Source organism: Otolemur garnettii, unplaced genomic scaffold, assembly GCF_000181295.1.
Source record: "Otolemur garnettii isolate 467f Iridium unplaced genomic scaffold, OtoGar3 scaffold00079, whole genome shotgun sequence".
Taxonomy (NCBI): Eukaryota; Metazoa; Chordata; class Mammalia; order Primates; family Galagidae; genus Otolemur; species Otolemur garnettii.
Window position 1 is genome coordinate 7,894,448 of NW_003852474.1, and position 24,522 is coordinate 7,918,969.

Below are 24,522 nucleotides of genomic sequence, written 5' to 3' on the forward strand. Positions count from 1 at the left end.
CACAGGCAATCAGCTGCACTTTGAAAAGACTCTTATGGATAGAACTCTCTCCAGAAGCAGCTGAATAATATTTTACATGTTTGCCCTGAGAGTCCTTACCCAAGGAACAAACCCAGCTTGGTTTATGACAGCTAACAAGGTCACAGCTTGAGTTGATATGGCCGTAAGTCTGTGTCTCCAATGCTATAATTTGGTTTCCATAAAAATCTTTTTCACTCGCCATCCTTAACTCTTGTATTCCTTGGTGAGGTGCAAATTCAACACCACAGGCTGCTGACACTCAGAGGCTCACGTAATTTGCTTTAAACACAGAACAGAAATGGAATTGGTTTGTTCAGACAGAAATTGGGTTAGAAAGAGGGTTTTCAGAAGCCAAACATGATTCCAGTCTAGGATCCAGGCACTGACATCTCTCTGGGTCCTTCTGGTCTCAAGAAGGTCCTTTGACCTTGCTCAAGATCAAAGCTGTCTGTAGCTTTGCACTAAGGCAGCCAAGTTTACGTAAATAAAAGGAAACTTCTGAGAGGTGGCATTGGAAAGCTCATTCCCTTGGACACACCGTATCAGACCCCTTTTCTGTGGAGTTGGACCCTTCCTGAGCAAACATTTTATGGTTCTATGAAAGGACCAAATGCGTAATGTGAGTAAAGAATGCAGGTAAACCAGAGCAATTCCTACTTGGTTAGGCTGTCACATTGGGAGAAGCGTTACAGTTACTAAAAATTAAAGAAGAATAGTAACTATTGAGCACTTGCTATATGCTAGATCCTGTGCCGAGAACGTTAAGAGCATTTTCTCATTTAGTCCACGGAGTAACCCATGAGGTTGGCACTGTTATCAGCCTGTAATACTAGTGGGACAACTAAGGCTCAGAGAGGTTATATAACCTCTCCAAGGTCACATAGCCAGCAAACAGAGGAGGTAAAAGGTCCCTCTGGGACCGTCTGATTCTAAAGCCTACACAACAGCCTGTCTCGTGTGGCAGAATTATCTGAATGAGCCTGATTAGGGCCAGAAAAAAGCTAAAAGTTTACCGCTACTTGCTGGGAAAGTTTCACTCCTCAGAGAACACAGGGTTGAATTTGGACCCCAGTATCTGAGTTTTCAGGCGCTCTCTTCCACTGACTCGGTGTGCATCCTGAGGTTGGTCTTTGAATTTCAATGCTCGGAGGAAAGGAAGAAGCTTTGAAAAACTTTCAGGCCAGGTGCAGTGGCTCATACCTGTAATCCTAGCACTCTAGGAGGCTGAGGCAGGTGGATTGCTTGAGCTCAGGAGTTGGAGACCAGCCTGAGCAAGAGACCCCATCTTGACTAACAATCGAAAAACTAGCCAGATGTGATAGTGGGTGCCTATAGTCTTAGCTACTTGGAGGCTGATGCAAGGGGATCTTTGGGCCCCAGGAGTTTGAGGTTGCTGTGAGCTATTGACACCATAGCACCCTACCCAGGGTGACAGAGTAAGACTCTATCTCAACAAAAAAAGAAAAAAAATTTAAAGCTACATAAATGTAAGCATCTGTTACTATCAAAAGGAGTCACGGACGGCCAAGTGACAAAAGAAGAAATAGATTAATTTGACTACATCAAAATTAAAAATGTTTGCTACAAATGATACTATCAAGAAAGTGAAGAGAGAGAAAGAATTTCCAAATTATGTATCTGATAAGGGACTTATATCCAGAATATATAAAGAGCTATTACAACTCAATAATAAAAGTTTTTAAAAGCCAAAGAATTTGAATAGACATTCTCCAGAGATATTCAAATGGCTAATAAGCACATGAAAAGATGCTCAGACTCATTAATGATTGAGGAAATGCAAATTAAAGCTACAGTGAGACAAGAGGCTAAGGCATGGGGATCTCCTGAGGCCAGGAATTATGAAACCAGCCTGCACAAGTCCCCATCTATAAAAAAATAAGAAAAAGTTATCCAGGCATTGTGGTACATGCTTGTAGTCTCTGATACTCAGGAGGCTGAAGCAGGAGGATCACTTTGAGCCCAGGAGTTTGAGGCTGCAGTGATCTGTGATCATGCCATTGCACTCCAGCCTAGGAGACAGAGACTCCATCTCTTACAATTGTTTTTAATTTTAAAGAAAATTCATGGAAATACCACTTCACACCCAGTATGACTAGTAGAATAAAAAAACGATGGACAACACTAAGTATTGACAAGTATGTGGAGAAATTAGGACCCTTATACTCTCTGTTGGGAATGCAAAGTGGTACAGCCACTTTGGAAAATAGTCTTGCATGTCCTCAAAATATTAAACATAGAGTTGCCACAGGACCCAGCAATTCCTCTTTTAGAGGTTCTCATACCCAAAAGAAAGGAAAATATACATCCACCAAAAACTTATGCACGAATGTACATCGCAATGTCATTCTTAAAACCTAAACACAGAAACAGTCCAATGCCTATCAAGTGATGGATGGATAAATAAAATGTGCTATATCTATATAATGGAATGTTATTCAGCCACAAAAGAAATGAAGCATGATACGTGTGTACAGTATAGATGACCCCTAAAAACATGATGCTAAGTCAAAGAAGCCAGTCATAAAAGACCATGTACTATACGATTCCGTTTATATGAAACATCCAGACTAGGAAAAGCTACAGCTGCAAAGAGTAGATTAGTGGTTGCTTAGGCCGGCCACAAGGAGAACTTGGAGTGAGAATGGTGATTGACTTCTTTTAAGGGAGATAAAAGTATTCTAAATTTAAATTACAGTGATGGTTACACAACCTCGTGGATATTCTAAAAAGCATTGAATTACATACTTTAAACAGGTAAATTAGTGGTGTGGAAATTATATCTCAGTGAAGCTGAGTAGTCAAAAAAGTAGTCAAAGAGCCCAGGTAAATTTTTATTGCCACACAAATTAGAGTATTTCCATGAGAACCGTAGTTTAGGAATTGCGCTGCCCAAAAACCTCTTTGGACTGAAAATACATATAAATAAATTTAAGACCTATATAAATAAGCATATGGATATCTGGCTCTCTAATGGGGCTATTGCCTTAAGTGGGTTAATGCTCCCATTGCTTGAGGTAGCGGGCGTGCTTCTCAGAGTAGAAGCTCCTTCTTCTAGGACCATCATGCCATAGCAGGGTACAGCAGGTCTTAAAGATGTCCCCCAATATGGTTTCACCCCTACAATCACTCCCTGGGGGTCTAACCCCAGAGGACAGGGTTAGAAAGAAGCTCAGCGCAGACATGGATTATTATGGCCCAGCATTTCTTTATAGACCATGTGGCTGAGAAACAGTCGAGTAGGGAGATTCCCTACCCACACCTAGCAGCTGCAAGGTCACGGGCAAACACAAGGAGGAAGCCAGAAGGCTGCATTTGCCTTGTGATCAGATGAGATGAAACACGGCTGAGATGGTGGAGCAGCCAGCTCGCTGTTGGAAGCTGAAGCGTGAACACCCACTGCCGCCCCCCCACATCTGACACAGCGCGCCCCACCCATCGGCCAGTCAGCCCACCTCTACAGAGGCTCAGTGCCTCCCAATTCATACACCCTGACTCCCATGAGTCCACCAGATGGCTGTCACCTCAGTCCATGCATTCAGCTCTCTCCCAGGGGAGCGAGTTCTAGTGGGTCTTCTCAGCTTTGACTGTTGAGCCCAGGCCACATCACAGCTCCTGTTCCAGTTACCAAGACAGGATATGAATTCCCTAGTTCCTGGGCCAAGAAGGGCTTTTGAACTCAGTGTCACTAATGACAGCAGGTACCGTCCACCCGAATGCAGGGGAGGCAAGTGTGTGTCACCCAAAGGCAGAAGCTGCTTGGCATAGCCTCTCAGATAGTGCCCAGGACAGGAGGGAAGTGCAGCTGCAAACTGTTCTTGCTTAGCTGTGAGTGCCCCAAGGGTCAGACCTAACCAACGCAGCACTTCAGAGAAGCATTCTACAGGGGGACAAGCCGGGCATCCTGCAGGGCCCTCACCCATCAGGACTTCAGATTGAATTACATCCTTTGCCACAAACTAGATAGGGAGCCATTTCTCTGCTTCCCAATGATAGTTACAGACCCCCAAGAACACTCCCATCTGAAGGAGAGACCAGAGGTCTCCACCTTATTCAAGTCTTCAGCTCAGAGATGATAGCTGCGAATAGACTGTTCTCTCACTGGCTTTTATTATTAAATGTTTTTAAATAAAATATTATGTTAAAAACAGAAAGACTTTCAGCAAGCCCTGGAATTTTGGGGAATCAATGAATGTTTGTACATGCTTGTACTTTTTCCTTTATTAACAAAATGTCTTTCTCTTTTGGGGACTACACGTAGGTCTTTACTCAATTAAATGTAAAACTGTTCCAAATGTGGCCCTGAACTGTGCGCAATAGCCTTTTTGTGTTGATCCTTGTAGAAGAGAACATTCTTCCCCTATCCTAAAAAGAAAAGCAAGGATGACCTCAGGGCAAAAGAATTGGTGTTCCTTAGCAAATATCAGTAGTCAGGTTTCTTAAGCTGTGGCCGCCCCCCTCTAGGCAAGAGAGCAGACCATCAGGCTAGTTTAGCGGTTTACCTAGGGCATTTGATGTCATAAAGGACAGAAACCCAGGACAAGACAAGGCTCCACAAGGTGACATCTCTGCTGTTGTATCTGAAATTAAGCGCCTTGTGTCCCAAAACTTTTCTTAAATGGGAAGTCAGACATTAGTTCCTCATTCCCTGACAGGATTGTATAAATGGCCTAATTGTCTGGTGAGGAAGGAGCTCTGGATTCCCTGGTTTGTAACAGACAGAATTCCAGATGCTACAATAACATCAGCAGTGAAATATGAGGCATAATTTATGTCTAAGTTTACAGACTTCCTATATTACTGAATTTCTCTCCTGCCGAAAGTGCCAGGCTATGTTGACTTTTATCCTTCCTTAAGGCCTGCAGAAGGTTTGGGGTCCCCTTGGGGTGTGCACAGTGCCGCCTAAGGCTTCTTTATGGCCTAATCCCTTCCCCCAGGCCATTCCCTCATCCCATCCCACTCCTGGTTCAAAGTAAATAAACTGTGCTGCCTGCCCATCCCCTCCCTTTTTCCAGACCCTGTAACAACAGCTCTAAGATTCCTGCTTCAGGGGCCACCTGGGGATTCCTCATGCACTAAGCTAAATCCCCATCCTGTTTGGTTTGGGACCTAAGTGTAATGCTTATCCCTCTTAAATGTCATCTGCCATTGAATAGCAGACGTCTAAATAACTATTTGATCAAAGTGGGATTTTAAAACTACCACATCCATCTAGTTAGAAAGTAAGGAAAACAAAAAGAGATCATTATGACAGGGACGATCGCCTGCAACCATAGGTATACTCAGAGGCAAAATGATAGTCCCAAATGCTTCTGTTATTAAGAAAGAATAAAAATAACTGAAATAAGCCCTCAACTTATGAAGTTTATAACAGTAGTATAAAATAAACCTTGAAAATGTAGAAACAATGCCAGAAAATACTAGAATTATTGCTGTGTATATAGCTCAAAAGCTGTTTCTTTGAAAATAAAATGGAAACGTTTGGCAAATATAATGTAGAAACAGAGAAACAACAAAATTTGTAATGAGGTCAGTTATGAAGTAGATACAATGTTGGTTGTTTTAAGAGAATATCATATAAATTTCACGAAAACTTAAAAAGAGTAAGGTTTTTTGGAAAAAAGTATAAATTAACAAAATTGACAAAAGAGTGAATGGATGATGACCAATAAATAAATTGTAAAAGAAATTAAAGAATTACCTTTCTAAGAGGGTAAGATTTGATGATTTTACTGGCCATAAGTTCTTTTAAACTTTCAAGGAACAGATAATTCTCATAATATTTAAAATTTCCCAGAACACTATAAAAAGGTAAAAACATTAGCCAACTTATTCTTTTAAGCTAAACCAACATGATAGAAAACCTGCCACAAATCTCCCCCAAATTGTAAAATATATGCATATAAATATATCAAGTTTACCTGTGAATATAGACATCCCCAGGGTCTCCCCCCAAAACACTAGCAAATTAAGTTCAATAATACATTAGTAGAATCATACTCTACAATCACATAGACTTGAAAAAGTAACATATGTTCTATTGGTGAAAAAAAATGAAAGATTTAAAAATTAAGAAAAGTTAAAAAAATTAATCCTTACAATTCTACCATTCAAAAATATCCACAGTTAACATTTGGGTATATATCTTCCTGGTATTTTCTTCTCTGTGTGTGTGCATCTCTCTTTTTTTTTTCTAATAATTGTGATTATTACTGCTTTGTAGACAACAAACTAGCAGGGAAAAACCACATGCTTACACCCTGTAAATTTAGGTTAGGTCTTAAATTTATTGAGCAAAGATTACAGAAACACAGCTGAAGCAAAGGTGCCACCACAGAGCTGGAACAGGTGCTCCATGCACTACCCCAGATCCTTGGGTGCCTCTAGAAGCTCTAACTCAATCCTGAACAAAGCCTAGAGTCAGCAAAACCCCATCCTCTCCCAGGGAAAAAGCAAAATCAACACCGGAACCCTGGAAATCCCATTTCCTCACAAATATACGGAGAGAATATTTTACTCTGAACTTAATATATTTAAAGCACTCAGTTTTCTATCCTTAACATTTTTACAACCTCATTTCATTTGAGTCATTTTTCTGACAAGGCTGTATATATTCTCAGTGACGTGTCCTTTTCAGCTTTTGTACACATCCTTTTCAAATCTCAGCTTAGTAATTCCTGTAATAAGGATTTTTAAATGAATGACTGCCTAATCTGACTTATGATAAAATGGGTGGGGACTATAGCAGAGACCTACATGGTTATTTCATTCATCTGCTTTTGATACAATTAACCAGAGCTGGAGGTTGGAAGTATTGAGAGATGGTTTCTTTCTACTTGCTTGTGATTAAGTAAGTGGTTCTTGTTCTAGGACAAGATGTTGGTGCACTATACCCTGTTCTTCCTGCTAAGTATAGCTAAAACCCATGGACATTATATATAAAGCAAACATAAGACTGAAAGGGGAGAGCAGGTAGACTAGCTGGGGACTCCAGGCCTGAGTGAAGAAATGGTAGAGCAGCAGTTCTCAACCTGTGGGTCGCAACCCACAGGAACTGTGTTAAAGGGCCACGGCATTAGGAAGGTTGAGAATCACTGTGATAGAGAGTTTGCTGGGTTTGTTTTTTGCCTTATAGGGCACAGTGGATGCTGGAGAAGCCAGCTGTCTGGCAACAGACACAGACAAAAAAAAAGTCACAGGAAAGCCAGTTCTCTGTAGACAAAGAAGCATACAATGGGTATCCTAGCAAGAAGAAAATTTTTAGGCAATAATCACTCTATTCCAGACAAACACCACCTAGAAAAATTGTGGTCACACCCCCATCAGGAAAAGCCAAGGGGAACCTACACTTCCACCCACGCACAGCTGTAAGGAAACATCTCCACCCTTCCCCTGCTAGCATGGTGTTAGTGGCAATTTTTTTTAAAAATTCAAAATCATGATACCAGAAATGTTCAGGATGCAATATGAAATCAATCCTCATATCAAGAACCTGGAAAATCTAGACTGGAATGAGAAAAGATAATCAACAGTTGCTAATCTTGAGATAACACAGGTGATATAATTATCAGACAAGGATTTTGAAGCAGGAATCATAAAATGCTTCAATAAGCAAATAAGAACAAGCATGAGCCAAACTGAAATAAAGAATCTCAGAAAAATAATATTAAAGAAGACCCAAATGGGAATTTTAGAACTGAAAAATTCTGTAACTACAGTTTTTAAAACTCAGTGGATAAGCTCAATGGTAGAATAAAGAGAACAGAGGAAAGAATTTGTGATCATGAAGATAGAATGATAGAAATTACCCAGCAGGAACAACAGAGAAAAAATGGACTGCGGCTGGAGAAGGGGAGGAGAGAGCCTCAGGGACTTTATAGGGCTATAACAAAAGATCTAATATCTATATCATCAGAGTTCCAGAAGGAGAAGAGAAAGAGTGTGGGGTTAGAAAATAATGCAGAGCGAATTCAAAGTAATAATGGCTAAAAATGTGCCAAGTTTGACAGAAGGCGTAGACCTATGGATTCAAGAAACTGAATGAATCCCAAACAAGATAAACCCAAAGAAATCAATGCCAAGACACATCACAGTCAAACTTCTGAAAACAAGACAGAAAATCCTAAAAGCAGTGAGAGATAGCAACACCTTATATGTAGGGGAAAACAATAAAAAATAACTTAAATAACACTGGATTCAGAAACCCTGTAGGCAAAAAGGGAGTGGCATGCTGGTTTTTTTCAAGTGCTGAAAGAACTGTCAACCAAAAATTCTATATCCAGTGAAAATGTCATTCCAGAATGAAGGGCAAATGGACATGTTCTGAGATAGAGGAAAACTGAGAGCATTTGTCACTGTATTTCTAGAGTCTTTATTTTTAATATCCCAAAACTGGAAGCAGCCAAAATCTCTCTCAATAGACGAATGGCTAAATAATGGGTGAATGTTCAGATATCCACACTGTAGAATACTACTCAGCAATAAAAAGAAATAAGCTACTGATGTATTCACCTGGGATAGGATTCAGGGCATTGTATTGACTGACAAATGCCCATTTCAAAAGGATACATACGTAAGTAAATTACATCTCAATTAGTATGGTTTTAAAAAGGACCCACATGTATGATTCCATTTATGTAACATTCTCAAAAATGACAAAATTTTAGAATGGGAGAACAGAGTAGTGGTTGCCAAGGGCTTCGAGAAGGTGGGTTGACCTTAAAGGGGTGGCACAAGGGAATCTTTACAGTGATAGACCAGTTCTTTATCTTGATTATGGTGGTGGTTACATGTATGATAAAGTGACGTGGAACTATATACACATTGTGCCCTTTTCAGTTTTTTGGTTTTCATATTGTACAGTACTTATGTGAGATGTAACCATAGGAAGTAATTGAGTGAGGGGTACATGGACTATCTCTGTACTGTTTTTTGCCTTCTAGTGAATCTTTATTTCAAATTAGAAATTTTAACAATGTAAGTGGGCCAAGAGAATGAGAATATTTGATAAACCTCTTGTTTGTCCCTGACCCTGCTAGTCTAAATCTCTGAGCTAGTTAAACGCCTCCTGGTTGTAGCCTCTTTATGTCTACCTCTCCTTAATTGTGCCCTCCCAGGCTTTCAGAATATGCAATAATGGGACACAGATCAATGGTCTCAAACTGGTGCACCATAGGTCTCCTCTGACCTACAGATACGTGTCTCATTGCTAAAATACAAGGAAACTTTTCACTGTTGAAACTTTTCAGATTAGTTACCAGTATTAAAGTCAGGAGGTTTGATGTAAACATCAGGATTTGGGGCTGTGTCTGAAAAATCAAAAGATTTAATAATACTGGGCTCTCATTTCCAGATGGCAGAGAGATGCTGGCATGGGAGAACAGTGTTAGACCCAACAGGACCCTCCCCCGTTGGGCACCTTCTCCACCGATGAGCCATTTATCATCATGTGTTAGGCGTTGGGTTTTTTTTTATACCTGGACATTTGTGCTACTTACCTGGCCCCTGTACTTCAGTTTTCAACATGTTACTTATGAAAATGGTAGCTTTCTGAAGTTTTCAGTTCTATGAAATCCTAGGCATTCTCAAGAGAATAGAAAAAAATAACATTTATATATGAATAGCACATGGCCTATTCACAGTTTTACAAAATACACTGATTTATACAATATTTCAAGAAATCTTTTTTCTTGTATTCATTCAATCAACATTCTTGAGAGTCTCTTTATGCCAGACCCTCTGCTAGCTCTGGAGACATATTACACAGATAAATAAGATGATTCCTATCCCTCGTACATGGAGTAGGGAAGTGGGCAGCGTGCTAGAGGAACTCGAGGGAGGAAACATCAATTTATGCCTCGGGAAATTGAGAAAACCTTTCCAGAACAGGGTAACAGTACAGCTCAGTCCTGAAGAGTAACAATAACCAAAAAAAATTTAAAAGAGAGAAAGGACTTTCTGGCACAAAAAATAGCATGTGGAAAGGCCCCCCGCTCTAAACAAACACAGGCTATCAAGACAGAAAGGTTTTATCACCAAGGTTTAGGCATAGACCCATTATGATAAACCTGGAGATCTGAGTGAGCCCAGACCGTCAAAAGCTTCAAAAGCCATGTTCCTGGAGGTATGGCAGAGCAAATCAAAATATTTCCATATAGAACCAGCAGTCCTATCAGTTTGGTGTTTTGGAAGATAATTCTCAGTGCAACCTTGAGCCTCCTCAAAACAGTTTTACCATTTTCACTTATCATGTGGTTATGGTTTTAGATCAATTACTATCAGCAGAAATGCTATCAACAAACGAGTACTATTGCCAAGACACTGGTTACGGTTTGGAAATCAAGCATTTGTTGAGTTTTTACAGAGTGTTGAGTGGGAAAGAGCTAAATATTATCATTTAGTCAGTACCAATGGAGTACCCACAGCATGTGTGGCACTGTGTGGGCATCACAGCTATCCATACCAGTGCCAACCAGGCAGAGAGCCTGTCTCCAAATTACTTGTCAGTTAAAAGCTTGTGGACAACTTTGGATATTTATCCAGATCCCACAATACACTTGGCAGGCAGAAGCACCCTTGACTGTGAGAGCCAGGATTTGTCATTTCAATTCCAGGTCTTTTCTTTAAAGGTCTGTATTCAGAGTTGGCCCAGGCCATTTCCAAAAGGACAGCGCCACTGGAGCCAAAGGAAGGGATGTAGCAAGCAGATCATTTGGAATAAAGCTGGGCCTCTCTCAGAGGGGTCCTGGCCACTCACAAAGCCAGGAAAGCATTTCATGAAATCAAAATGCAAAAAATAAACAAACCATCCAAGAGGGAACTGTGTTTAAGTTGTAGCAGATGAAATTTAAGAGTACAGTTAAAGAAATCTCACCAAAGGAAGAAGTATTAAAATTGGAAGAGCATGAAAGATGCTGAAGTCCCCTTAAATAGTTTTTTAGTTTGAAAAAAAGAAATTGTATCTGTTCTGAAAGGTTAAATCTTTTGTTTAAAAAAAAAAAATCTCATTAACCCAGTGATGAATTGTTTTTACAGTTTATTCAGTAAACACAGGAGAGCGGCTACACTGGTCACTACAAAAGTTTTCAGACAGACTGTGTTATGGGCCATTATTTCACTTTCAAGAAACACAGTCAGCAGTGTCCTTTCTGGTTCATCTGTGCAAGTTTCAGCTTGCTCAGCTTGCTAGGAGGGCTTCATTTATTTGTTTCCATCTGTGCAGATTTTATGTTTCTTGATTTTTGTCTTGTAATAAACCACAGATCAAATGCCAGGCACTGGGTGACACACAGACTTTTATACCATGGTCAGCTGCTGTCAATGGCACCATGTCCATGAAATGGCATAGAGACCAAGAACTTGGTGTGTAGTATCTAAAAATTGTCTAAGGCTGTCATCATGTCAACCCTTCTGTGTTATTTTAGGAAAATTTCCACTATGTTTTTTGTTTGTTTGTTTGTTTTGAGGTAGTCGCAGTATGTCGCCCTAGGTAGAGTGCCTTGGTGTCACAGCTCACAGCAGCCTCAAACTCTTGGGCTTAAGCCATTCTCTTGCTTCAGCCTCCCAAGTTACTGGGACTACAGGTGCCCACCACATCACCTAGCTATTTTTTGTTGCAGTTGTCATTATTGTTTAGCAGGCCAGGGCCGGGTTCGAACCTGCCACCCTCAGTATATGTGGCCAGTGCCCTAACCACTATGCCATGGGCGCCAAGCCCACTACATTTTTCTTTTAAATATCTTTGATATGTAAACAAACCACCAGTTGGCACACCAAGATTTTCAACATGTAATTTGAAATATATAAGGTCTTTCTGGTCTGTGTTTTCCCATCTTCTGGATTCTGTGACTCCAAAGAGCCTTCCTGGCTTTACTAAGCCCACCCTCTCCTAAGTACTCGTCTGTAGAGATGACCATCCTGGCTTCCTCATCTTGATCCCTGCTGGTCGCTGATGCCCCAGCAGAGGGAAGCAGCTGCATGGATTCACGAATGAGAGCAGTCACTGTGCCGAGGCCAGGATCAGTTATCTCCAGGGATTCAGACGAAGGCCAGTCAGGGGGCTGCCTTCATTCAGGTGGGGTTAGTTACCTTGATCCCACTACTGGAACCACCAGGGTCCTTCCAGGCAGGCCAGCCCCATCCTTGACGTGGGCCGCTTCTAGATGTGTCCTTTCTACCCAGACTACTGAAACATGAGTATATTCAACCCTGACATCGTGAGCGTCACAACCCTTATAAGCAAAGCATGGAGAAAAACCTAAATTCTTGGCTCTCTTGTCTGTTTTACAAACAAATGGTAGTTATGCCAGTAAAACTGTCACTGTAAGCAAATTTTCTAATTTAAGAAAGGAACACAAAAATAGAAGGCTTTTCTACCAATCTAATTCAGATTGGAAATTCTATCTCCTTGGGCTACTGTACCTCATTACTCTAGGACAGCAACCATTAAAGGGAAATGGTATGGTAACTGTTTAGTGGACATTTTCCCAGAAATTAGAGTACCACTTTTCAAAAGATAGTTTGTGCTGTCAGCCACAAGACTTCCACACACATTGCTGCCTCTGCTGTACACACAAAGCTCAGGTACACACACAACCAATATCACATGTTATTTGTTGTTTAAATTGAGAGCAGATGCAGTGTGTTCTATGGCTCAAAGCCATAGAACGTGGGTCAGATGCGGTGGTTCACACCTATAATCCCAGCACTCTGGGAGGCCAGGGCAGATGGATTGCCTGAGCTCACAGGTTCGATGTTAGCCTCAGCAAGAGCGAGACCTCCGTCTCTAAAAATAGCCGAGCTTTGTGGCAGGTGCCTGTAGTCCCAGCTACTCAGGAGGCTGAAGCAAGAGGATCACTGGAGCCCAAGAGCCTGAGGTTGCTGTGAGCTATGACTCCACCGCACTCTACAGAGGGTGACAAAGGGAGACTCTGTCTCAAAAAAAAAAAAAAAAAGCCATTAACATCATTATAAAACCAATCCAGAATGCTCTTTATTCATTTTAATTTCCCAGTCTTCAGCAGGGAGATACCTCCTTCCTCCATATGTATATCCCCACCGTCAAAAGAAAAGGGAGTCTCTGGGCCGTGTGTTGTTTGGCTTTTCTTATTTATTTGTATTTTTCCCCAGTGTTTTGGGGGCCTCCTGACAAATTATTAACATGGATCCTGGATGTTTGTGTTTTGCCGTGATGCAATAGTCTTTTCTTTTTAATGATTTAGCCAACAAGAAAGGTGGATTTCTATTCATAAGGGCAGAAAGAATTATTACAGCTCTTAAGCACTAACCATCCCTTCCTCTACCCTCTCTCAAGATCCAGGATTCCTCACTCAGTACCAAACAGAAACAGTAGGCAAGAAAAGAAATGCAACTTCAGCAAGGCATGAACGTGCAGATGTTGCCTGATGTTGAAGAATGTTGTCAGTCAGTATAGACCGTGACATTAGTGGAAAAGAGAAAACCCTAGGGAAGGAAAGTTATGTTTAAACTCCAGTTTCCCCCAACCCTGCCATTCAAAAAGGAGCTTTTATTTTCAGATTTCCTGTAAGATAGTTTCTTGGTTTATGTTTTTTATAGAAGCAAGGGTCCAGTGAGTGTTACCTCCATCCTTCCCACCCCACCCCCAGGATTTATGAGAGTCTGTCCTTGGGGAAAGCATTTGTCAAAGATTTAAGAGGATAGGTGAAAAGAGTCCTCTACTTTGTCTAGGCTGTTTGCCCTTGAGACCATAAACCCTAACGAGCTGCCTGGCCCTTGGCCTTCACTGATGTTCAGTCCTGTTCAGGTAGTGGTCACAGTTGGAAGTGGCAAACAGGTATTTGCTGACTCAACATTTAAAAAATGACCAGCATTTTCTGGGTTTAGAGCTTGAGCTCAAAAGAACACATCCATGTGTGTTTCAATTCAGTCAATAAAGGACTTTGAAGATGTTGAATATTATGTGAGTACTGAAATTTTCTTTTTGGCTGGATGTGTGCTATTTGATTTCTTGTGGTTAATTAATTACCATTGGAAAGTATCAATTGATTTTTTTCCTATTATCTTTGAGTCTGTGTAATGACTTTCTAGCAAATACCAGCATGGATAAATTTAAAATGCTGTTGCTATAAGCCACTGTACTGGGATTGAATTGTAAAGTCTGGAATATATAAAAATGTGTCAGTGGGAGATCCTCAGTTGTTTGGTGAAGGGCTCAAAGGAAGGTTACTGTTGATACAACATACCAGCTCCTGTAATCACTGCTACACTCAACTCTGTGGGTGGGACAAGGGGGAAAGCAAAACTTTAACTTTGACAGTGCCACAGTGTCTGGCACCTTGGAGCAGACCATGAAAGCTCAGAGCAGAGTGTCATGCCCCTCCTGACAGCCCTCTTCCTAATCCCTGCCATCATGCTGCTTTTTCCTCTAGGGCAAAAATAAAGCAGTCATTTTCACACTTTACAAAATATTTCAAGCTTTTTGGATTTCCTTGCATTTTTGAAGATGATTGGATTTGGGGATGCATTTGAAAAGCCATTTCCAGAGCAGCAGCAAAATAGAAATAGCCATTCAGATATTACACCACCTTCCCTTCTGAAATGGCCATATAAATAACCAGTGCCTGACTACCAAGGGACACCAACTTTTATCCCCGATTTTATTTCTGTATGTAATTGTTTTAGCCATTAGGATGCCTTTGACCTTTGCTTTCCAGGTCACGGTTGACAGATGTGTAGGCTGTGTGTGCCTCCTCTTCCCTTTGGTTGTATGACAGCATGGTGGTGTTTTCCTGTTTGCTCACTTGGCTTTCCTTCCCTCTCCTTCATGGGGGGCCCTGTGGGCCGGCAGCACGGTGGTCCAGCAGCCCAACTGCAGAGCCTCGGTGCCTTCCAGCAAGGGCAGCAGCAGCGGCAGCAGCAGCGGCAGCAGCAGCTCCTCCAGTGACTCCGAGAGCAGCTCCGGATCTGACTCGGAGACGGAGAGCAGCTCCAGCGAGAGCGAGGGCAGCAAGCCCCCCCACTACTCCAGCCCTGAGGTAAGCCCCGCGCTGATGCAGGCCCTCCTCTGCCTGGTTCCTTTCTCTGAGCAGAGGGAGCATGGACTCGTGGCTCTCCCTCAGGCACCTCCCCTCCCTCCCATGGGCCCCCAAGCCCATGCTAGTCTGGAGGAGCCTTTTGGGCTTCAGACTCCCCATTTTCCTTATCTCTCTCTTAGTCCCCTCCTCTCAGTCTCCTAATTACACAGCTGTCTTTGAAGTACAGAAGCATTAACTTTCATTGCCCCCAAATCTCTGTATTGATTCCCAGAAATGTCTAAGTATGTTGCACACATCACCAGTGGGGAATAATCTGCAGACTGGTCTCCCTCGGGCTCAGCCAAAGCAGTAACTGGATGGGGAAGTTCACTACCTGGGAAGTGTGACCACCCATAAATCACAGGGAATGCAGGTTAGGGATTAGACATGGTCAGAATCTTTCCTTTTTGCCTTTTGTCATGGATCAGAACAAAGACGATAAATATTAATAAAAAACCTTCTTAACTGTGTTTTCTTTGTGAAAATATAAAAAGAAAAATTAGCATTGACCTACAAATAATAATGAAACCTTTTATAGCTATAATGACTATCTGTGTGGAAGATGTAGATGCCTCATATAAAAACATTACAAGGTTCCAATAAAAGCCATGGCTATTTCTACTTTAAAGTGGAAAGGGGAAAATTAAATAGTAATTCAGAGCACAGAGCTTCTTGGGAGAAGGTTGAAACTTCTCAAGGTTGTGGAGCTCTAAAGTAGCCTTTGATTTCTAAAGAAGGAAGAAAACAGTTTCTTCTAGAGTGTACAAACATTTGGGATTACTGTGATTATAGGGTTTTGTTTTGTTTTTTTCTTACAACCTTCTGTATCATTTTGGGGACCAAATTTCTAAATAGGTTCTGAAATAGACCCAAACTCACTTCTGCAAACCATGGCCGGCAGGGGGCACCATAATGGGCTAGAGCAGCACCTGATTATGTACCTGTGCCTCAGACACAATCGTAACTCACAGCACTTAATGTTTCCATCTCAAGTTTCCAGAATGAGTCTAAAATTCCCTCAGGTTTTTTTCTCCTTCCCTCTTGTCTCAAGAGGCTGAAGCTTTTTGCAGGAGCACTAAGTAATCGGGAAAGCTTTATTCCCCCTTGGTCCTCATTTCCTCCTCAGCATTTTTCTGCACTATATAATAACTGTCCATTCATTCTGAATAAGCCATCTCTCCAGTATTCACTCCCTTTCCGTAAGGTTCCTATCTCTGTGTCACTATCTCTCTCTAGCAACATTAACCTATAAAAACCATGAGCTGCTATAACCCTGGCCTTTCCTAGAAACTCAAATTATTATTTCTTCTTCATAATTTTATTCATGCATTATTCATTCATTTGTTATCTTTCAACAAAATTTTTTTATTTTTTTTTTTTTGAGACAGTCTTACTTTGTCGCACTCAGTAAAGTGCTATGGCATCATAGCTCACAGCAACCTCAAACTCTTGAGCTTAAGTGATTCTCTTGCCTTAGCCTCCCAAGTAGCTGGGACTACAGGCACCCACCACAATGCCCAGCTATTTTTTTTGTTGCAGTTGTCACTGTTGTTTAACTAGCCCTGGCCGGTTTTGAACCCGCCAGCCCGGGCATACGTGACCAGCACCCCACTCACTGAGCTACAGCCGCTGCCTCTACAAATATTTATTGAGCGCCAGCCACCAGCACAGTGCTTGGCTCTAGAATACAGCAATTCCATGACAGAAAATGGCTCTATCTTCATAGAGCTAACATTCTAATGGGATAATTCAAAATGAAAAAATACACAAGTTAAATTAAAAAGTAGAGGTGATAAAAGTAGAGGCTTCTTTAAAGCCTGCTTTGTGCCACAGTTTGTTGAGAAACTCCAGAGTATTGAGGTGTAAGAAATAACTGGGTTCCAGGGACAGTACAAGTAGTGAAGAAATGGTAGATTTTAAAAAAAAAAAGTTAGTGGGCAGTGCCTGTGGCTCAAAGGAGCAGGGCACTGGCCCCATATGCTGGAGGTGGCGGGTTCAAACCCAGCCCCAGCTAAAAACTGCAAAAAAAAGCTAGTGACTGTGAAGATCAACTGTGCAGACTCCTCTTCATGACTCCGCAGGTTTAATTCATGAACACTGAGTGTTATTTCTGTAATGAAATGTGAATCTCAGAGCTCCTGAGGTGGCTGAACTTTTGCCTAAGAGGAGTACCATTATAAAGTGCTCTAAGCAAATTCTTTCTACATGTCACTGAGATAATTACAAAACTTTGAACTGCTCAGTAATGAAAGAAGCCCTTGTCATTTCGTCCAGTAGCTGTCAGAGGCTTCTTGCTAAGGAGAGGAAGCATGAGTCTCCGAAAGGAGTCCTAAGTGTAAGTCACCTGAGGCCACGTACGGTTTTGAGTTCCTTGCTTCTGTATGAAGAAGGAATTGAGAAGTGGCAAGTGATATGTTAGCTACCCGGCACAGTTTTTCTTTCTGCTAGAGAGGAATGTATTCGTAAGAATAAAAGTTTGGTTATTCTAACATTTTTCCCAAGGTTAACACAGACTGCCTTTAGAAAGAAAATGAGTTTTCAGAGTGAAAATGGCAAAGACAGGAAGTGGCGTTATCCTGTTCATCCTCTTCAGACTCACTGTCCCGCTGTGACTGCGCTGGCCCAGGTCACCTTATAGAGAGCAGTGAGACTCCTTTTCCTGAACCCCACTTGGCATTCGGGCTCTTTATAACCACACACCTGATTCTCTGCTGCTCAGACTGGTTCGTGCTGCTTTGAAGGAAAATGTTAACGGCCCTTGCTTCCCTGCCCCAGGAGTGGGAGGAGGTGGACACACCTGCCATTCTCAGGCCCCTGTGCTCACCCCTGCCACACTGGCCGAGTTCCCTCTGAACTGTTCTCTGTGGCCGTGGGTGTTGAGAGCTACCTCATTTCACATCGTGTTCATCAGCTCACGTGGAGGAGCCCTCTCTGTGGTCTGGTGTTTGCGTCGTCATTCCCAGCCTGATTTTTTCCCTGGAGTCTAATCTGCTGTCCTGGCATTGTTCATCCTCTCATGCCCAAGCTTTGCAGGGGAAGCTGCCTTCTCCTCAGCTGGCACATTGACACAATACACAGAGCCCTCTCCATCAGTGCTGCCCAGGTTAGGAGTATTGAGTGAAAAATGAGAGCCTGGTCACATCATTTTGAGGAGTTCTGGGATAAAGTAGGCTTACCCCACTTCTTTGCCTGGGGCATCATCACCCTGTGCTTAATATTGCTCGTGTGCCCTCTGCTGTGGCATTTTCCAAATTGACTGTGGACATCCTTCCTCATGAGATACATGAACTAAAAGCACATTGAGGGGATGCTACCCTGGACTGTCCTTAAAATTTAGCAGAAGTGGAAGCTGCTCACTGATTCAACAAGCATCTCATTAACTGTGCATCTGAGGGGTCCATGGCAGTGGGTGGTAGGAAGATATAGATGAAGCAGGAATGGTAGCGAGCTTGTGCATGGATCAGAGGGAAGACAGATCAGAAAGGAGAGCTGTGGCTGGAAACGTAAAGCAGCGAGCCAGCAAACAAATCCCTGGGCAGAAAGCCCAGGAAGTGGACCGAAGCCAGCACAGGCCAGTGGACCCGTGTCTGCAGCCCTGAATTCTCTCTCCTCATTGCCTCCAAACTCTGTCCTTTCAGCTTCCTTGGCTACAAATGCCTCATCTCCAGGATGGCAGATATTCCTGTCCTGCCTGACCTGTGAGGTTGTTGCAAGGCATAAATGATATACTTTGAGCGACAGCTTGTTATGAGTCTGGAGTGGTCACAGCAATCTGTCCCCTGACCCCCAACTTAGGATGGATGCTGTGAGGGAGACAAAAGAAATGGAGCCCTGGCCTGAAAGAAGCATTTGGCTTTGTTGAAGACACAAGGATATACACATGAAATAAATACGAACAGCAAAAGATTATACAATTCACCATAGCAGAGGGCAGTGGGTACTGTTTAAAGAATTATTGGTGTTTTCTCAAAATCATATTAGGTTGGGACCAAGATTTCTCAGAGGAATCAGGTCCCCCTTTTATGAGACTGAGCCACAGAGTAGTAGGGGGTAAAGTGAAGTAAGTAGCCATGGGGAGAATCTGGTCTCTAAACGTAGATAAGTGCAAGTTTAGTCTTGGTGGAGCTGGTAGCTGTGCAGTTTCTAACTTGTCACTTACCCTCACTGAGTCTCATCTACAAGTTAGAGGTGATAATATTTTTTATCTGTAAAGATTAAATTAGATAACATATGTAAAGCGGGAGTCATAGATATTCCGGCAATGAAAGATGATTGCAAGAGGATGGACGCCCTTGAACACCTCTCAGGAATTTGGATTTTGTTTGAGAGGCTACAGGAGGTTGTTATAGATCCTTGAAAAAAGAGTGTGATTTAGTGATGTGTTGAAAATGGTGCTTCAGACTGATTTCTTCAGCTGTGAAGTGCAGGAAAAATGACCCTAAAGCACACCAGGCAATGGGCCTGTACTAAATTTATTAAATTCTACCCTTCACTGTTAATGCTCCCGCTAGGAAGTTTCAGTGCGAATCTGCTCGTGTGCAGCTGTGTTTTGACTACACGCAGCCCCCTGTGTGCTCTCACATGAGAGACGAGAGCTGTGGAAGGCTCCAGATGGTGGTCGTAAGGGAGAACTAGCGTGAAACGCAGTGGTGGGGCCGCAGTGAGGGCTGTGCCCCGCCGTAAGTGTTTGCGCCCTCTCCCAGAGTTCTGCAAGAGGCCTCTTCAGCATCCAGTCACTCTAGCTCATCTCCAAGGTCAGGGGAGAGCCCTGTGGGCAAGAAGCTGTTCTGTGGCCCCACTTCCCTGCTTTCTCCGACGGACCAGGTGTGCCCTGTAGGTTTTCCTTATTCCCTTTCTCTGCAGAAGCCAAAATAAAGCAGGTCAGAATTTACAGAACTCAGAGATGCAAAAAAGATACATCTTTTTTTCTTTTGAATCTTGCTCTAGAGCCCTGGTTCTGTTGGTGGCGTGAAAACAAAGCAAAAAGTCAAGTCAAAAGCTAGATTCCCTATCAGGGCTTTGAGGGTCTCCCCTGTGCACCTGCATTCCAGGAGGGGCTTATCTGTCCTCACAGCCTCAGGGGAAGGGCCTCCATCCTCATGCTGGCCTCCACTGAGATTTTACTCTCCCAAGCCACTGGACACCCTATGCTGGTCTGCCCTGAAGTGTAGTTGGTCTCATCTGGTTGGAGCAACCAGCAGGATGTCAGTGGTCCTTCTCATAGCTCTGTCTACCTGATCCCCACACTCTGTGGCCAGTTCCTCTTGACCCTTGCCCCCTGCAGCCCATCAGTGGCTTCCCATATCCTTGAGCTGCACCCCAGACTCCCGTAGACTCAGCCAGGGCTCCTGTGTCTACCAAGTAGCCCTCTCCTCGTCCTCCTTAGATCCTTGCTGCCTGTGACAACACCCAGAGCCCTGAGTTCTGCTCTTTATACACAGCCCTCACTGTTGGAAAACAAATCTTGGTACAGGAAAGGAAGCTTTTAGAATTTATTATCTTAAAAAACTACTTTTTTTCTCCCATAAAGGAACTTGCCTTACTCTAGACTTGAACCAGTCGAGTCTGAAAACACAAAGTAGGCAGTGTCTTTTCATTCAAGGTTGGTGTCTGACCTCCCTCCGACAAAATGTGTGCCACAAACCCAGAGGGTGGGAGGCAAGAGGGAAGGAAAGATGCCTCACCTGGATCACTCCAAATACTCCAGGTTTCACTTCAGTCACAAATTGAAAATAGTGTGGCCAGAACTGTATACTGTGTACTTCTCATAATGCTGAATAAATGTACCTTCATTAGGAATCAACACTCCTATAGAAGTATTGGTTCTTGACCTTTTTTGTTTTTTATCTTACCCTTTTTTAAGACATATTCTTAGAGACTCAACTGCAAAAAAAAATGCATCTGCACACTTCATTCCTTCTCAGGGCGTTCACCAACCTGCTCTCCACCCTCACCCCAGTGGAGTCGATCTATATGGGCCAGAATTTAAAACCTGCGCTGTCCGTGATTTGTTCTAAATTAGCGAAGCGACTTGCAGGATAGGTTTCTGTCATTGTCTCCATGTCTGAAATGTTTCTGGCAAAGTGTGAGAGAGGCAGGTTGAGGATGGACTAACCCAGTCAGGCTGCCAAAGTGTGTGGCACATATGAGTCCCTTTGAAACAGAACTTCTAAACTGCTCAACAAACCTTCTTGCCAAAGTCATCGTTTCTGCCGTTAAATAACTGTGCCGTGCTTGCCTTCACTACATACATAAATTACACATTAATTCTTTAGGATTGTAGGTTCCACTTAGCCCCCTGTTTAGATTTCCCCCACAGTTTTAATTCTGCACCCCCAAAATGAGTGCTTTAACATGCAGGCCCTCCAAACTATTCTCGTTTTCATGGAATCTCAAGTTCAGGTATGTATTTATAATTGTTAAATAAATATACTGTGTAACATTGGTGCTGGAATTGCGTTAATGAGCCATAGTGCTTCCCTGTACTTTTCCAAATAGAGTGTAGACCTCCGCACTGACCTTTAGAGCAGTGCCATCCTGACCCCCCCACCCCCCGAGTGCCAGATGAGGGCTGCTACCCACATCTAATGCTTCCATTTTCCATTTGCTCCCAGCCCATTCGTTTTCTGCTCCCACACTGAGAAGAGTAAGTCAAGATAAAAACAGGCCCCTTCTAAGTGAGCCTGTAATAAAAGATGTTTTGTTGTCACTGGTTTTCTGCTTTCAGGCTGAACCAGCGTCCTCTAACAAATGGCAGCTGGATAAATGGCTAAACAAAGTTAATCCCCACAAGCCTCCTATTCTGATCCAAAATGAAAGCCACGGGCCAGAGAGCAATCAATACTACACCCCCGTGAAAGACGAGGGGCAGGACTGCGGGAAACTTGCCGACGTTTGCCAAAACAGCCTGAGAGAGAAGGAAGTCAAGAGCACCTGCAAGGAGGAGCAGCGGCCCCGGACGGCGAACAAGGCCCCTGGGAGCAAAGGGGTGAAGCAGAAGTCCCCGCCCGCGGCCGTGGCTGTGGCCGTGACCGCAGCCCCTGCGCCACCCACGGCGCCTGGTGCCCCGGTGGAGAATGCGCCCGCGCCTGCCCGGAGGTCGGCAGGCAAAAAGCCCACCAGGCGCACCGAGAGGACCTCAGCTGGGGACGGCGCCAACTGCCACCGGCCTGAGGAGCCCGTGGCCACAGAAGCTCTGGGAGCAAGTGTAGTGGTCCCCTCAGAGCCCACCAAAACCAGGCCCTGCGGCAACAGCAGAGTGAACCACCGCAAGGAGCTGCGCTCCTCGGTGACCTGCGAAAAGCGCCGCACGCGGGGCCTGAGCAGGATCGTCCCCAAATCCAAGGAGTTCATTGAAACAGAGTCATCGTCCTCGTCGTCCTCCTCGGACTCCGACCTGGAGTCTGAGCAGGAGGAGTACCCTCTGTCCAAAGCGCAGACCGCAGCTGCCACCACCTCCGGGAGTGACCAGAGACTGAAGGAGGCTGCCAACAGCGTCAGCAGCGCTGGTGGGGGCGGCCCCAGGGCCCCTGTGGGTTCCATCAACGCTAGGACCACCAGTGACATTGCCAAGGAGCTGGAGGAGCAGTTCTACACGCTGGTCCCCTTTGGCCGTAATGAACTTCTCTCCCCTTTGAAGGACAGTGATGAGGTCAGGTCTCTCTGGGTCAAAATTGACCTGAACCTCCTGTCCAGGATCCCAGAACACTTGCCTCAGGAGCCAGGGGTCTTGAGCACTCCTGCAGCCAAGGACACAGAGAGCGCACCGCCCAGCCACACATCAGACACGGCCCCCGAAAAGGCTTTGCCGAAATCCAAGAGGAAACGCAAGGTAGGCCTGGGGCTGACTGGGACTTGGACATAGGAGGGTGGGGGGCTCTCCTTTAGCTTGTGGACAAGGGGCTGGAGCACAGGGAGGCTGCTGGTCTGGATTGTAGGTGGCAGCAGGAGTTTGTGTCCTTACCTAAATATCAGTTATGCAGTACTTTATATATGCCACATACAGTGGTAAGTACTTGCATAGGTTAAGTCCACTAAGTTCTTAAACCTGCCCAGTGAAGGCATCATCTTCATGACCTCAAGGGCACACATCACCAGGGAGATTGATTCTGAGGCACCGAAGAATGTGTTTCTTCCCATGGTTACATTGAATAGGTTAACCCTGTAGTACAATTTGAACCCCTTGCAAGAAAGTTCATGAAAAGAAGTATCTTTGAAAGACAGCTGTTTGGCTCAGCGCCTGTGGCTCAAGCAGCTAAGGCGCCAGCCACATACACCTGAGCTGGCTGGTTCGAATCCAGCCCGGGCCGCCAAACAACAATGATGACTGCAACCAAAAAATAGCTGGGCATTGTGGCAGGCACCTGTAGTCCCCGCTACTTGAGAGGCCTTGGCAGGAGACTCACTTAAGCCCAGGAGTTGGAGGTTGCTGTGAACTGTGATGCCATGTCACTCTACCCAGGGCGACAGCTTGAGAAAGGAAAGACAAACAGCTGTGTTTCTTTCTTTCTTTTTTTTTGTTTTGAGACTGGGTACATGTGCACAGCCCAGCTGCTCAGGGTTTTCCCCTCCTGCCAGTTGTGGGATCTCAAGGCACCTTCCCACAGTCCACCCTCCAAGGCTTGGTGAATGGGTGATTCACAGCTGGGCTGTGCACATGTACCTCTGTCTCAAAAAGAAAGAAAGAAAGAAAGACAGCTGTTTGTCTTTCCTCTCCCTAAAGACAGACAGTTTCCACCCAGCATTGGCCCCTGCTGCGTAAGGGTTCTCACATGTAGTGCAAAGTGTGCAGATTCTGACACCAGACACACCTGACTTCAAATCCATGTTTCCCATTTACCTCCTTCAGGGCCAGCTTTCCATGGCTGGGTGCATCGGCCTGCACTGGTCTGCAGTCACATGGGGCCTTTGGGGCTTGTGCTTGTGGCCACCACCTTGAGATGCTTCCTTTTATCTCTGAAATTGTGTTTTGTAAATGATGGGGAGTGTCAAGATGGAGCTTTGACTCTCCTGCAGCCCACCTCCTGCATTTTTCCACAAGATGGGTACTGCCTTATTTTAGCACCCTGGCCCCAGGCAGCCCCCCCAACCCTGGCTCAGTCCAAGGACCACTGCTGTCCCAGCCCCCCAAAGGGGCACAGGCACAGGGAAGGTCTTACCCAACCTAATCCAGGTAGTGAGGCTTTCTAGGGGGAGTTTGCAATCTCCTGGGGATCACCCATTCACCAAGCCTTGGAGGGTGGACTGTGGGAAGGTGCCTTGAGATCCCACAACTGGCAGGAGGGGAAAACCCTGAGCAACTGGGCTGTGCACATGTACCCAGTCCCAGGGCAGGCCGGGCCAGGGGAGGCTGCACTCACCCCCTCAGGTATCCCCATGCCTGAAGGAGCACAGCAGGAAATAGCAGACACTGCAGACATCACCATGACAG

At 44.0% G+C, this 24,522-nt stretch overlaps 1 protein-coding gene across 1 annotated transcript in view; it reads left to right on the top strand.

Annotated features, from left to right (window-relative positions):
- Window positions 1-24,522, top strand: part of AFF3 (AF4/FMR2 family member 3) — a 529,930-nt gene that overhangs the window by 472,944 nt on the left and 32,464 nt on the right. Inside the window, exons 13-14 of the mRNA XM_012807928.1 lie at window positions 14,867-15,053; window positions 21,820-22,923. Of these exons, the coding sequence (XP_012663382.1) occupies window positions 14,867-15,053; window positions 21,820-22,923 (1,291 nt within the window). The remainder of the gene's footprint in view (window positions 1-14,866; window positions 15,054-21,819; window positions 22,924-24,522) is intronic.